This window comes from Kockovaella imperatae, assembly GCF_002102565.1.
Source record: "Kockovaella imperatae strain NRRL Y-17943 chromosome Unknown BD324scaffold_3, whole genome shotgun sequence".
Classification (NCBI taxonomy): Eukaryota; Fungi; Basidiomycota; class Tremellomycetes; order Tremellales; family Cuniculitremaceae; genus Kockovaella; species Kockovaella imperatae.
In genome coordinates this window covers 1001729-1015747 of record NW_019028943.1, presented here as the reverse complement: position 1 = coordinate 1015747, position 14019 = coordinate 1001729, and the positions used below count along the sequence as shown (strand labels likewise).

The following is a 14019-nucleotide window of genomic DNA, read 5'->3' as shown; positions in this document are numbered from 1 at the left end:
GGTTACAACAGGGCTTTCACTTTGGCGAGAACATTATCTCCGCAGACTCTACGTATACAGTCCAGGCGCTTTTCCAGATTGACTGAAATGGTTGATATCGCTCCATTCAGCTGCACATCGACCCCTGCGAGGTCTGCCAGGGTCTTTCCAGACGTATCTCCTATCGACTTCAATAGATTGGTATCCTGTTCGGTCCACAGAGCATGGGACAGATGGCTCGAGGCGATTGTCCATAAGAGCTGATTTCGCTCACGAGTGATCCATCCTCGCGCCAATTGCTGAGCGTATGCATTCAGCAAGTCCCTATCCTTCTCGTACGGCCGCAGATAGTCTGAGAAAGATCCATGCTCCAAGGGCGTCTGAGATATCTTGAGATGGATGATCCGCGGCACCGGAGGATGATCGAGCCATAGTAGTCGACGATAGTCGGTGGGATAGGACATGGCGAGAGGGGCCATAATCGTCTGAGCGAACGACGTATCGGAATATGATATAGCTTCGAAGAGTGACAAATAATCGGTGTAGAATTGATAGAAGGGGGTGTCGTCCCCTAGGAAAGCCTTGGACACGGACTCGAGGTTGACATTGCGATCCATCGAGGTTTCTGGCGTGATGATCTTCAATAAAAGGGCAGAGATACGGCTCGAGACCACATCGTCCCGGAAGACATCACCGTCTGATGTCCCGGAATGTTGTTCATTTTCCAGCATGAAGACCTTCATTAAATTGAACAAGAGCTGAGACCGGGAGGGGCTACCGAATTGTACCTGACATTGACCGAGAAACAAGACAGCACGGACAATCTCAGTCTCGCTAGGGTTCCAGTCTGGTGGGGTCTGAGCAAGGGCATTCGACGTGGCGGAGCGCAATAGTTCGCCCAATGGCGAGAAGAGCCAGTCGGCTGGCAAAGGTAGACCTGGGCCGGGTGTAGCAGGACGAAGGAGAGAAGTCGTGGCTTTGAGGTATGTATGGACTGGTGGTGAAGGGCCAATGACTGAATCCGCTGAGGGCAGAATAGCATATTGTAGGAGTGGTCGGAGGATCTCAAGGTCTGGATGACTTTGCCCGTCGAGGGATCGGGATACATCGCCTTTCAGGAGCTCATCCAAGAGGTCCAGAGCTAGATGCTCTTCGCCTGCCGAAAATCGAGGGAACAATCTCAGCATTAATGATGCTTGTTCGTCTTTGTCGATGAGGCTGTGAGCTGCCCCGAGATACAGGAGGTAGTATTGCAGCGCCACGGGAGAGGTGGAGTCCAGTCTAGAGATGAGGTCCTGGCGCCGTTGCGGATGCAGGATCCCGTCTATATCGGAGACAGTGAGAAGTAGGTCAAGCTGCACCAAACGGGATAAAATCGGCTCTGTCTCAATCGGCAGCGTGAGATTTCGCAACGTCTGTGCCAAAGCTCGCTTCTCGACCACGCCCTTGTCGGGTGAATTGACCGCCAGTCCCAGGATCCAGGAGATGATCAGCTCGAGAGCGGCTTCGAGAGCCGATGAGGTCCACGGTCCCGAGTCTCCGATATATTTCAATGCAGCATCAACCCAGCCCATGCTAGAGACCTGAGCCCAAGTGAGACTATGTTCTGGTGTAGTCCGATGAGGATCTATGGCACAAGTGAGCCATGCCGCGAGGAGTTTGAAGTAGATAGCCGATGCCTCGGGGTCTGCCCGTGTGGCCATACCGAGAGTATCGAATATCTCCATCGAAGTCCGGACGACCTCCGCTCCAAGGCCATAGCGGGCCAATGAGAACAGCAGCTGCAGTGCCTCCTTACAGATGATCGGAGCCGAGTCATCTGGCCAGGTCGAAGGAATTAGGAAGCGGAGGACAGAGACAGGTAAGTCGGTCTGAGCGATTGAGACCGCGCAATTCCTGGCGGATTCGATGAGACCCGTCACCAGTGCGATCGCTTGTGTAGAAGGTGGATATTTGGGGTTTATCGGCCACGGCCTAGCGAGAACCTGATATCTCACGACTTCCGGCAGGATAGTGCATATCAGCTCTGCCGTTTCTGACGACTGCATGGCGGCGAATTGAAGGCAATTCATCAAGCGGTCCAAAGAAGCTTGAGGAATGCCACTGTCTTCCGCCAGCAGTCTCTGTGCTCCTGGAAGCACAAGCTCCCAGGCTATGACCGGCTGTGCTGTAGGCCGTGTATCCATATCGAGACTCGTATTGTCCATTTGACAATGACAGAGGAGATCGATACCTGCCACGGTCAGACCGATGGCTCGTGGCGTGTTGCCCACGATCTCCACAGCCATGTCCACAGCTTTCTGGACGACTTGCGCATCTGTGAATGTCTTCGTCATCGCCTCCTCTTCACATCGCTTCCAGCGACTTATGATCGTCCCGAGAAGATGGAGCATCTTCGTTCTCTGGCCCAGAATGCTCGACCGGCACAGCGTGAGGATATTTTGGATCGTATACCCCGCCAATTCCGGAGAGTCACCATGATGATGCAAGCCGTGACTAGTCGGTAGGCTCTGGAGCTCCTCTGATGTCAAGACTCCTCCTGAGAGATCGAAGCGGATTGACTTATCATCTGAGGGTGATGGATCTTGGAGCCATGCGAGTTTGTGAGATTCGACAGACACTCCAGGCAACTCAGCGCGAATTTCGGCGAGTCGATCCAATGATCCGGATCCATGAGGCGCCGAAGATTCAGTCTGGGATCTGGCTGGATGATTTCAGGTACGATACATGACCCGGCAGAACTTACTCATAGGGGTTGGTCTTGACTCCAAGGTACTAGCAGTCGCAGCCTGTCTCTCATCCCTCCGCCGACGCATGATGTCCACAAGACCAGGTCCGAAGCGTTCAATCAGCTCTTGAGCTTCCTGCTCCCTCTCTTCTGCAGTCATGGCCTGGATGCGAGCTTCATTCTCTGCTTCAATCTCTCGTCTCGTTACGTCCGAAGCCGCTGGATCCAGCCCAGAGCTGGGGATGCTTGTGTAGTCCAAGGCCGTTGCTGGCTCATACAACCTAGAGGATGCTCGAGTGCTTGAATCGTTCTCACCATGGCGAGCTAGGGCGTCCGTCTTTGACGACGCCAGAGATCGATGTCGAGCTTGAGGAAAACCTGTGACTGATGTTTTGGGCAACGAGGGCGGAGCGGGCGGCGCCGAGCCGCTGGGTCTCTCCACGATCCCTCTGACAATCATATCGGGCAGTCAGCTGTAATCATACCCCTCGGTTAGCCTAGTTGCAGCTAGTCCAACGTGCACTTGGCTGACAAGTCGGACCGTTCACACGGCTCATACAGTCTGTCGACTGAAAATATGTTGAGCTCCGTTGAGCGGAAAAATACGACTGAAAGGATTTTTGCTTCCGTTAAGGGGGGGGGACGAAACTCTGCGCAGGAGCACACCAGAATCCACTGTGTACTCTCCTACGAGTGTTGCCTTAGAAACGCCTGAACGCTATGTGTGAGTGTCCACCTCAATGTCTTCTGTCCCCTCTACCTTGAAGGACGAATCTATTCATCGACATTTGCACGTCAGGACGACGGAGGGTGGATTTCAATCCCTCTCTGGAGGCGTATAACCTTTTGCTCTTAGTTCTGACACGCATTCACCCTACTTGATCTGGTGGACTGCCTCATGCTGACAATCATCAGATGGTGTTGTAAGAATGGGTGATTCAAAGTTCGATGCACTCTGCTCAAAGGTCGAGCGTGAAAGCTCTCGAAGCGTGTAGCTCACTTGAGGATCCTGAACGGGAGTTTCGCCAGACTGGACTGAAACCTCCCTCCCTCAGCCTCCTGCCTTCCTTGCCGCTTGTCAGTCCCTCGTCCTGGCGTCTGGCCTCGACCTTTCGAGAGTCATGCTTGAGGCGAGGTTTTATACCAATATAACAAAGCGAAGAACGATCATGTCTTGACTGGGCATGTCTCTATCCGATCTTGCTTCCACTGGATCAGGGACTAATCAGTCTTGTCTACATCTGTAGCCGTAGCTGTATCTTTGTTTTGAATGCATAGCGTGACGGATCAGCTGTGTCGAGTCCCACGCGCTCGCTCAGTGCGTGCGTTCGGTCCTTCATGTTCTCGGAAGAATTTTCCAGTGGCCTTCCTTTTCCCCCACCCGCCCACTTTAGAGCAACCTAGGTCTCTCTTCGTCTCTTTCACTTCCATCTGTGACTTCACTCACTCATTATCAACGATGCCTGCTGAATACATCCTTACCAAGGAGGCTCCACCTCCTCTCCCAGTTGTGAGTAGAGTCCTGCCCCGTCCTCCTCAGTCTTGACCCGAGACAGTACTCCCAAGCAGTCCGCGCTGGAAACTATGTCTACACCAGCGGATCAGTGGGCATGACCAAGGACAAGCAGATGGTCGAGGGCACCGTGAGTAGTTAGCTCAGAACGCGTCTCATCATCCGCCAGGTGCAAGACCGAACCCGTCAGGTCATCAATGTGAGTCCCTGTGAATTATTGGCGCAATCGGCTGACTTGACTGCAGAACCTCGAGGAAGTTCTCAAGGCTGCCGGTATGACCCTCAAGAACGTGGTCAAGGCCAACATTTACCTCTCTAAGCTCTCTGAAGACTTCGAGTCGATGAACGAGGTGAGCATGGAACCGTTTGAGTACTGGCTGATGCGCCTCTCAAGGTTTACGAAAAAATGATGCCTGACCCCAAACCTGCTCGAACTTGCGTTGGTGTTGCTCAGCTGCCCGCTGGTGGGACAGACGTCGAGATAGAGTTCGTCGCCTACGACGGCTAAATGTACAGATGACAAGGTCAGAATGCTAGAAAATGCATCGGTGTGCATGTCGAACGTGATACAGCTGCTAGTCACTACTATTATATATCGTCTGGATCCTATCCTTTTCGCACCTCTAAGCTCAGGCATTGTCGGTGTTGTTAACGTACGCCGAGAGGCCGAGGTCGATCAGAGCTGGGCCGGCAACGATGTTGTCGGTTCCGACCATGGTAGTGTTGGATTCGGAAGAAACGACAACGTAGACGTATCCCTGGAGGGTGGAGGGGACGGTGGCAGATCCGTCCATGATCTCAACAGAGGTCATTCCGAGACCGCTGTAGAAGACGGCGTAGCATGGCTCAGTACTGTTCATAGAGCCGGTGTAGGTGAAAGTGGCGTTGTATCCGGCACATGGGTTCTCTCCGTTGGCCTTGGAAAGGGTCAAAGAGGGGAAGGCCATGACGGGAAGGGCCATGTTCGAGCTGGGGCATCCAGTGATGAATTGAGCAGCAATGGTGTAGATCATGTCGAGTCCGACGGGAGTGTCGAAAGGTCCAGACCAAGGAGCTCCAGTCAAGGCAGCGGATTGCTCCCAAGCTTGGTGTCGAGACTCAGTGGAGAGGATGGAGGCCGCGGCGGTGAGGTAGGCAGGAGCTCCGACGATGTATTGAGCGGCGCCGGCGTAGGCGCTGACTCCTACGCTCTCAATGACAGTGGCGAGGTTGATGAACGAGGTGACATCGGTGTAAGGGCTGGAAAGCGAGGTGAGCATCGTGACTAGACAAGGATGGAAGCGGCACTTACAAGGTGTAGTTGCAGGCAGCATTGGCGGAGCTTCCGAGGACGCTAGAGAGCAAGTTGACGTGGTCCATCTCGTGTCCCGCGATCTGCATGAATCGGGCTCGGACCCAGTCGGGGTATCCGGCGTTGCAGAAGTCATCGGCAGAGTACTTGGCCAAAGCTTCGGCGCTGAGAGATGATGATTAGCGCGAACACGTTCCGGGAGTCCAAAGTGCCACTCACTAGAAAGTAGCCTCGAGGTGCTCAAGGGTCAAAGCGTACTGGAGAATGTCGGTTCCGGTAGGAGCAGACATGTTGGAGGACATGGCTCGCTCAACAGGGAGCTTCTTGTACTCGCTGTATCCGGTAGGGGAAGCCATGGCGCCGAGGACGCTGGCAAGGGCGAAAAGAGCCTTGAACATTTTTGCGTTGAATTGGTTGAGTGGCGGGAAGTGCTATGGAGTATTGAGATGGGTGAGAGAGAACTCTTGGTTGGATGACCGGAAGAAGGTACTGGTCCTTCTCTTTATATTCGCATTTGGGAATCTACATCTCAATCTGGTCTGTCTACTTGGGGATCGGAGTGTTTCCGGATTGATCGTGGTACGACTGAGATTCGAGGGTGCCTCCTAACTAGATTGAGAAGCGGTTGGGTCGTCCCATACATTCTTCAAAAGACCTGAGGGGTATGATGCAAGGGTGCCACGAGCTCTGTATTTAGCCATCATGCCGTTACCGAAAACCGTTCAGCTGCCCCGCCTAAGCACGAGTGATTCGATCTGCATTGAAGCGCGAGGAAAGCATTGGCCGCAAGACAGGGTGCTATGTATGGAACATTAAATGAGGCGTCTAAAACCGAACGTCTTGTCGTCATGCCGCGGGGGCATAGCAGTAGCGACAGATGTCAGTGGCAAAATTTCCATTGGAATGTTGCTCGAAAAGGCGAAAAGAGGAAGGAAAAAAAAAAAGATCGGTCAAGTCAGTCGTACGAGTGAGGCTCCGTTAAGTGGACCCACATTGCCAAATGAAGCGACTGTCCCTGTGCCGGTGGGCCTCGACAGACGATGACTGACCTTGCACATTTAGGGTTAACTTGGAGAGTAGTATGCGGGATCGATCACATTTTACAGCCACCGCCGAGTTGCGCTCTCAAAGGGCGGGGGCACCAAAAACTTGGGAAATACGCAGCCGAGGCGGGCGTAGCGTCGCGAGATTCCAGCCGATTAGGCGGTGAGATTCTAGGGATCGATAAATGCGTGACATGAGCAAGTCTCAATGAGACGATGGCATGCTAGTTAGATAGATAATCTGCTTTCAGGCTCCATCTCCTTTCCAACTTCCGCGGACTGATTGAACGGCAAAAGATGATCGTATCAGCGCAGTAAGATCCAACCAAGTTCGCTCACAGTTGTGCACCACATTAGCCTGGACTGAATCTGTTCCCTCTGCGCCAAAATCAGGTTGACCTCCTGGCGAAAAGGCGGTTATGGGTAGGATCATGACGTCGCCTATCCGCAGCGGATGATTGAGTCCGCGGAGTCTGTGCCAGCTGACATCGTATCGGGCAAGCAGGTAGCTACCAAAGAGGCAAAATCCCGCGTCAGCACGCCCCTTTGAGGCGGAAAAAATCATGCGGAGGTCGCCGGTACCAGCTGATCTCACCTCAAGACCGAATCTGAAAAAAGACCTGGTCCCGTCCATTCCATGACAGACATGACGTTGCTACAGCCCATGTCTCGTAGTTTTGAAACCCTCTCTTGCCAGTCATCTGGTGTCTGTGTAGATTCCAAACGGGAGATTTCGTGAGATCTCCACGTCTCCCATGACTCGATCACGCGAGTAGCATTGACCACTCGTCTTGCGGCATCGATGAATATTGGATGATACGGAGCTGAGGACAGTGTCCACTGACAGATGCCTAACGGTCTTGGCCAGCCATCCATCCAAGTCGGGTGTTTGTGAACGTCGACATCCACAGCGACGACAACAGAAGGGAATGTTGATATGGAGGCCTCCCAATCCGGTCCGTCCGTGTTGGAAATATCGAGATTTTCCACGTTGACACGGCCCCATTGCTCGATCGGTCTCAACGGAGTGGTCTGACGGTTAGTTTGAGGGGGGTCAATGGACGACTTACATCGACGTCAGAGTAGACTCCTCCTTCAAGCAATGGGAGGAGGTATCTGAGGAAGTCCGCCCTCAGTACCCCTCGGTGCATGTACTGCCAAGCCCAGGAGACATCACTGTCTCGGAATTGTTCCTCGACCCAGGCTGAAGCTCGATCGTCGTCTAGAAAGTTGAGCTTCCAGCCATCAACCTCATTCATTCCAATCCATTCTTCCGTGGCTTTTTGATGGTTGTCCTTCTTGTCTGTCTGATGGATTTTCTTGTATGAAATCATGGCCGGAGGACGGAATGACGAATCGGCAGGAGAGAGATAGGTCGGCTTCATGAACGGTGGGAGATGCGCCTCGATGGAAGCACTCAGATGTGGAGACTTGTCGCTCGGAAGATGTGCTGCGAACGTTCGCAGTCGTTCAAAATATCTGATGTCAGCTTACTCATCGCTCTCACGGAAGCTCACTGCGTCTTGCCCTCTTGGGTGTTCTCGAACCCTAATCGATACCTTTGCTCTGCGAGCTCTCCAAGATCAGCCAGAGCTGTCCGATCCTCTTTCCAACCCATCCGCTCGTGCCATCCCCATTGGTCGGATAAGGTCATCTGCTGGCCATTTTTGAGTACATCCCCAGGTCCATGTTCTCTCGAAGGATATCCTGCCCGAGATATGCCCAACACGCCCAGACAGACGAAGACTATCAAGACGATGTGGTAAAATCTTAAGGCTCTCGCTTGTCTCGTATAATCCACTCCACCTGAAGCAAGGGGTAGTCCCTCGCGTTTCGACAAGAACGGCAGAGATATAGATGGAGACCGGATCATGACCGATCCTGGGTGTGAGGTTTCCAGCTATCCAGCTGCGAGGTCAAGTTGGAAAGCGGTTTGTGGAGAATATTCCGCTTCATGACATAGTATCTACGGTCTCGCGGCGAAGACGGAGATAGAGATGAACGGACGCCTCAGCGACCCTACAGGGGAGCCTTTGTGGGTTTCGCCAAGGGGTTGTGGCAATGTGCATAGATGTTCCTTTGAACACACACACAGCTTTTTCTTCCGAGTCATGCTTTATCCTACGAGCAGACTCTATCGGACATATGCGAACCTCGCAGCACTGTCACGATGCACGACCGGGGGGGCTTATTGTTCTCTGTCCATGACATCTTTGAGCCCAAAAATGCCACGTTGAGCCTCAATCGCCACTTTGAACCCGTTCTTCTGACGTGTGCCACCAATTTGCTTCCGTCTCGGACGTGCAGATGTTTTTGGAGCAATTTTTTTCACGGTCGAAAAGTTTGTTGAAAGCAAGTGACCTTTGTTCTCTCTCTCTTACTTTCAACAACAACAGATCATTCATCGTGATCCTCTGACACAGGTCACACATCGCATCATCTCACTACAAGACACTTGACAGAATGGTGAGGCAGTCTGATTGGATCAAGATATACTGACACGCTTCCAGTCTTACGGCTATGGCAACGGCGGTGGTGGTGGATACGGTGGAGGAAGCAACGGCTATGGAGGCAGTAACGGATACGGTGGAGGAGGAGGTGGTGGCTATGGTAGTGGTGGTGGAGGCTACGGTCAGTGCCTACGCCTGTCGAGTCGTGACCTGCTCGCTGACTTGCTCCTCAGGCGGCGGTGGTGGATACGGAGGTGGTGGCGGAGACCGAATGTCCGCGCTTGGATCCGGCCTTGGTAACATCGATTGGGGCAGGCAGCAGCTCACCAAGTTTGAGAAGAAGTGAGTGCATAGGGTTCCAACCTCACGCTGACCCCTGGCAGCTTCTACGTCCAGGACCCTCGTGTGACGGCTCGATCCGATCGAGAGATCGCAGAGTTTAGATCCGCCAAGCAGATGACCGTGAGTGTGGATCATAAAACAACATCCTGACGCTTCAGATTCAAGGCAAGGACGTCCCCCGACCCATCACATCGTTTGACGAAGCTGGATTTCCCGAGTACATTATGAGCGAGATCCGAGCTATGGGTTTCGCTGCGCCAACTGCCATTCAGTGTCAAGCCTGGCCAATGGCTTCATCGGGTCGAGATCTCGTTGCCATCGCTGAGACTGGATCCGGTAAGACCATCTCTTTTGCTCTTCCTGCCATGGTTCACATCAACGCTCAACCTCTCCTCGCTCCCGGTGATGGACCCATCGTTTTGATCCTCGCTCCCACGCGTGAACTTGCTGTTCAGATTCAAGCCGAATGCACCAAGTTTGGCAAATCCTCTCGGATCCGCAATACAGCCATCTACGGAGGTGCTCCCAAGGGACCTCAGATCCGAGACTTGTCTCGAGGGGTAGAGATTTGCGTCGCTACCCCGGGTCGTTTGATCGACATGCTGGAAAGTGGCAAGACCAATCTCAAGCGAGTCACCTATCTGGTCATGGATGAGGCCGATCGGATGTTGGATATGGGTTTCGAACCTCAGATCCGAAAGATTGTCTCGCAGATCCGACCTGACAGACAGACCCTACTGTTCTCGGCCACCTGGCCCAAGGAAGTACAGCGATTGGCCATGGACTTTTTGAACGATTTCATCCAGGTCAACATTGGTTCTCTTGAACTGTCGGCCAATCAGAACGTCACTCAGATCATCGACGTTTGCACCGAGTTTGACAAGCGAACCAAGCTTCTCAAACACTTGGAAACTGCTTCTCAGCAGAACGCCAAAGTCCTCATCTTCACCGGTACCAAGAGGACGGCGGACGATCTGACCAAGTATCTCCGACAGGACGGCTGGCCCGCTTTGGCTATCCACGGTGACAAGTGGGTGAAGGCGGGAGATCCACGCTTACGTTTTTAGGCAACAGGGAGAACGAGACTGGGTATTGGCCGAATTCAAGGCTGGCCGATCGCCCATTATGCTTGCCACGGACGTTGCTTCTCGTGGTCTCGGTATGTTCTTCACCTCGGCCCTCGCGACGGCATAGGATCACCACTGGCAATCACTGGCGTCACAGAGGGTTTCTCCAGGAGACCTTGTTGACGCCCTGGCGAATCAGACTAGCACTGTCGCACAGTGTGAATCTGAAGCATCTCGCCTCGTACGCACTTGCGTGCGGCAGACCATCTTGCCGCGCCATTGACTTGTGCGACCAACAGCGATCCTACAGCTCTTCTGTTGCGGGATCGAGCGATTGACCAGTCGGAGGAACCGAAAGCCGTCAAGCGAGCGCCAACATCCGAAAAGAATTGTTTAGCTTACGCGTACGCATTGCTTTTCTCTCCTTCCCCTTTGTCTGTTACCTGTTGACCATGCTTGAAACAAAACCTTCAACCTGAAGACGTCAAGGATATCTCTTGTGAGTGAACCAGGCTCAAAGGTGAGCTGACAGTGTCAGATGTCATCAACTATGACTTCCCCAACGTGAGTGATCTATGTGCATGACATCTGTTCGCTTTGCTAAAACTCCATTTAGGACCTCGAAAACTATGTCCACCGAGTGGGCCGAACTGGTCGAGCCGGTGCCAAGGGAACAGCCATCACCTTTTTCACCACTGACAATGCCAAGTCTGCTCGAGAACTCATCAAGCTTCTCGTAGAGAGTAAGAATGTTGTGCCACCTGAGCTGCAAGAGATGGCTGCTTACAGTGGTGGTGGTGGGGGTGGACGAGGACGAGGTGGCGGACGAGGTCATGGAGGATACGGTGGTGGTGGTGGCGGCTATGGTGGCTCTGGCGCTAACGCTTACGGAGGCGGCGGAGGTGGTGGTGGTTACTCATCCAGATGGTAAATATTCATTCACAATAGAGGGCTGCAATTGTATGATTATTCGGGCACCGAGATCGGCCTCCGACACCGGGGACCGTGAGATGCAATAGAGTCTCGCCGAGTGTATTCCCGGCGATTTGTCCGGCTGTGCAGTAACAAACGGGAATAGGCGGTCTGATTCGGCATACCTAGAGCTCGACGACCTCGACAAGCAATCTCTCGCCAATGCTTAGCTTGTCCATCCGCGAGGTATTTGGACAGCTCGATTCACGCATTCCATCTAGATCGCGATACCTCGGCGTCGAAGCAAAACAAGCGGGAAGGGTGTAACGAGCGGAGATTTCGATTCGACATCCGTCGGACGTTTATCGGGTCTTTTCCTTTTCCCCCTCTCCTCCTCCACAGTCTCGGCGCCAGCGGGCTCCAGCATCTTCCTGGCCGTCAATTGTTGTCACTCCATTCATCTGCGAGGAAAAGAAGCCTACCATTGCGAGACTAACACCATGAAGTTCCCCGAATTCAACGACAAGCTCTTCTACGGAGCCGACTACAACCCTGAGCAGTGGCCTCGACATGTCTGGGACGAAGATATCAAGTTGATGAAGGAGGCTCACGTCAATGTGGTGTCCTTGGCCATTTTTTCTTGGGCTGTTCTCGAACCTACCGAAGGTCAATGGGAGTTTGAATGGCTGGACGAGATCATCGAGCTATGTCATAAGAATGGGATCGCGGTGGATCTAGCGACGGCCACCGCTTCACCACCACCTTGGTTGACGACTAAACATCCAGAGATTCTCCCTCAGACTGAACAGTTTGGTGTACAAGTCCCCGGAGCCAGACAACATTGGCGACCTACTTCTCCCATCTATCGTCAATATGCCGAAAAACTCATCACGAAGCTCGCTCAACGGTACGGTGATCACCCAGCCGTGATCGCCTGGCATATCAACAACGAGCTTGGATGTCACAACTTGCTCGACTTTTCCGACGACGCCGCGAGAGCTTTCAGAATCTTCTTGAAGAAGAGATACGGATCTCTGGGTAAACTCAACGAAGCTTGGGCCACCGCTTTCTGGTCTCAACGATACAGTACATTCGAGGAGATCCTCCCTCCTAGATCTCCTCAATCAGCCGCTACATTTGCAAACCCTACTCAGCAGCTGGATTGGCGACGATTCTGTTCGGCCGCTCTGGAAGATTGGTTGGTGTTCGAGGTGGAGACTATTCGAAAGCACAGCTCTAGACCTATCACGACCAATTTTATGCTCGCCGGAGCTGCTCACAAGATGGACTACGCGAAATGGGCCGATCAGATCGATTTCGTCTCGAACGACCATTACCGAATGCAATCGATCCCCTACGAACGCGAAGACTTGTCGTTCGCCGCATCGATCTCATCCGGTATGGCAAAGGGACAACCTTGGTGGCTGATGGAACACTCCACATCCGCCGTCAATTGGCAACAGGTCAACATTGCCAAGCGACCCGGTGAGATGGCTAGAGATTCTCTCACTCATCTGGCCTACGGTGCCGATGCCATCTGTTACTTCCAATGGCGTCAATCCAAGGGTGGAGCGGAAAAGTTCCACTCCTCCATGGTTCCTCATGCTGGACCTGATTCAAGACTGTTCAAAGACGTCGTAGCGTTGGGACAACACCTGGTAGATTTGAAGGAGATCAGAGGATCAGAACATGTCTCGGCCCCGGTCGCCATCATCTTGGATACCGAAGCCTGGATGGGAAGCTCACTCGACTCTCACCCGTCGTCGCTGATCGACTACCAGTCCGAAGCGTTCGGTTGGTTCGTCGCCCTGATGAACCTCGGCATCCGAGCCGATGTCCTACCACTCCACAGCGCCGACCTGGCCAAGCACAAATTCGTCATTGCACCGATGTTGTACAGCGTGTCTGACGCCACGATCGCCAAGGTCGACAAGTACGTTCGACATGGTGGACACTTCCTCACGACTTACTTTTCGGGTATCGTCGATGAGAACGATCATGCTCGATTGGGCGGATACCCCGGAGCTTGGAGGGAGCTCTTGGGTATCCGTGTCGAGGAATTCGCGCCTCTACTCAGGGATCAAAGTGTCAAACTGGACAATGGGACCAGAGGGACCTTGTGGACTGAACCTATCGACCTGATCGCCAAGGACGTCAGTGTCGTTCAAACCTATGCCGAGGGAGACTTCAAGGGCATGCCAGCGAGTACGATGCGGCCTGTGGACAAGGGCACTGCGAGCTACATTTCGACCTGTCTGGACGTCGATGGCAAGACGGGGCTACTGGATGCACTATTCCACAAAGTCGACATCAAAAGCCCACTGCCTTCAAGCCTCCTCGGCAAAATCGAGCACGTCATTCGGGCCACGGAGGACAAGTCTTGGACGTTCCTCATCAACAGGACGGAAGAAGCTATAGACCTGGGAGAATTAAAAGGTGATTTGGTCATCTCAACCACGGGACACGGACGTCAGCTCGGCCCAAGAGGCGTTGTCGTGTTGCGGGATCAGTTGTGAGGTGCACGAACGCACGGGGCCAATTTGATGGGATGTGGTGAGGTATGAGGGGCCAGATTGCACAAGGAATATTCGGCGATTGGATACGCATTTGCATCGGTAATGTAGTTTTCCGTCCTGTCCGGCGAGCGGCTTCGCCGATGAATCACATACGCGGTCATGGTGGTGAGAGCGTGTT

At 53.2% G+C, this 14019-nt stretch overlaps 6 protein-coding genes across 6 annotated transcripts; 3 read left to right on the top strand and 3 right to left on the bottom strand.

Annotated features, from left to right (window-relative positions):
* Positions 1-2: 2 nt before the first annotated feature.
* On the bottom strand, positions 3-3167 carry BD324DRAFT_649321 (hypothetical protein; the record flags this gene model as incomplete). The annotated part of the gene is made up of 2 exons (XM_022017972.1): positions 3-2683; positions 2726-3167. 2 exons carry the CDS (start codon positions 3165-3167, stop codon positions 3-5), a joined length of 3123 nt encoding a protein of 1040 aa, XP_021873100.1.
* Positions 3168-4050: 883 nt separating this feature from the next.
* On the top strand, positions 4051-4762 carry BD324DRAFT_618938 (putative Brt1). Its single transcript, XM_022015100.1, has 5 exons — positions 4051-4217; positions 4264-4350; positions 4390-4419; positions 4466-4570; positions 4615-4762. The coding sequence occupies exons 1-5, from the start codon at positions 4167-4169 to the stop codon at positions 4726-4728; spliced, it is 387 nt and encodes a 128-aa protein (XP_021873099.1). The 5' UTR covers positions 4051-4166; the 3' UTR covers positions 4729-4762.
* BD324DRAFT_319218 (ferritin-like domain-domain-containing protein) lies at positions 4502-6157 on the bottom strand. The gene is made up of 3 exons (XM_022012475.1): positions 5731-6157; positions 5512-5676; positions 4502-5459 (listed from the first exon to the last, which is right to left on the bottom strand). Exons 1-3 carry the CDS (start codon positions 5907-5909, stop codon positions 4850-4852), a joined length of 954 nt encoding a protein of 317 aa, XP_021873098.1. The 5' UTR covers positions 5910-6157; the 3' UTR covers positions 4502-4849.
* Positions 6158-6801: 644 nt separating this feature from the next.
* On the bottom strand, positions 6802-8208 carry BD324DRAFT_576681 (hypothetical protein; the record flags this gene model as incomplete). The annotated part of the gene is made up of 5 exons (XM_022013204.1): positions 6802-6833; positions 6894-7063; positions 7150-7586; positions 7625-8033; positions 8072-8208. The coding sequence occupies 5 exons, from the start codon at positions 8206-8208 to the stop codon at positions 6802-6804; spliced, it is 1185 nt and encodes a 394-aa protein (XP_021873097.1).
* A 706-nt stretch (positions 8209-8914) lies between these two features.
* BD324DRAFT_618931 (DEAD-domain-containing protein) lies at positions 8915-11444 on the top strand. Its single transcript, XM_022015099.1, has 9 exons — positions 8915-9020; positions 9065-9185; positions 9238-9346; positions 9388-9466; positions 9505-10376; positions 10414-10505; positions 10895-10912; positions 10952-10977; positions 11030-11444. Exons 1-9 carry the CDS (start codon positions 9018-9020, stop codon positions 11342-11344), a joined length of 1635 nt encoding a protein of 544 aa, XP_021873096.1. The 5' UTR covers positions 8915-9017; the 3' UTR covers positions 11345-11444.
* A 381-nt stretch (positions 11445-11825) lies between these two features.
* BD324DRAFT_649316 (putative beta-galactosidase) lies at positions 11826-13841 on the top strand (the record flags this gene model as incomplete). The annotated part of the gene is made up of 1 exon (XM_022017971.1): positions 11826-13841. One exon carries the CDS (start codon positions 11826-11828, stop codon positions 13839-13841), a length of 2016 nt encoding a protein of 671 aa, XP_021873095.1.
* Positions 13842-14019: the final 178 nt, after the last annotated feature.

Coding starts and splice junctions, on each gene's coding strand:
- BD324DRAFT_618931 (XM_022015099.1), top strand. Junction 9,186..9,237: donor TAGTGGTGGTGGAGGCTACG/GTCAGTGCCTAC, acceptor CTTGCTCCTCAG/GCGGCGGTGGTGGATACGGA. Junction 10,978..11,029: donor TCAACTATGACTTCCCCAAC/GTGAGTGATCTA, acceptor AACTCCATTTAG/GACCTCGAAAACTATGTCCA.
- BD324DRAFT_618938 (XM_022015100.1), top strand. CDS start 4,167: ATGCCTGCTGAATACATCCTTACCAAGGAGGCTCCACCTCCTCTCCCA. Junction 4,351..4,389: donor AGCAGATGGTCGAGGGCACC/GTGAGTAGTTAG, acceptor ATCATCCGCCAG/GTGCAAGACCGAACCCGTCA. Junction 4,571..4,614: donor ACTTCGAGTCGATGAACGAG/GTGAGCATGGAA, acceptor GCGCCTCTCAAG/GTTTACGAAAAAATGATGCC.
- BD324DRAFT_319218 (XM_022012475.1), bottom strand. CDS start 5,909: ATGTTCAAGGCTCTTTTCGCCCTTGCCAGCGTCCTCGGCGCCATGGCT. Junction 5,677..5,730: donor CACCTCGAGGCTACTTTCTA/GTGAGTGGCACT, acceptor ATCATCTCTCAG/CGCCGAAGCTTTGGCCAAGT. Junction 5,460..5,511: donor GCTGCCTGCAACTACACCTT/GTAAGTGCCGCT, acceptor CTCGCTTTCCAG/CCCTTACACCGATGTCACCT.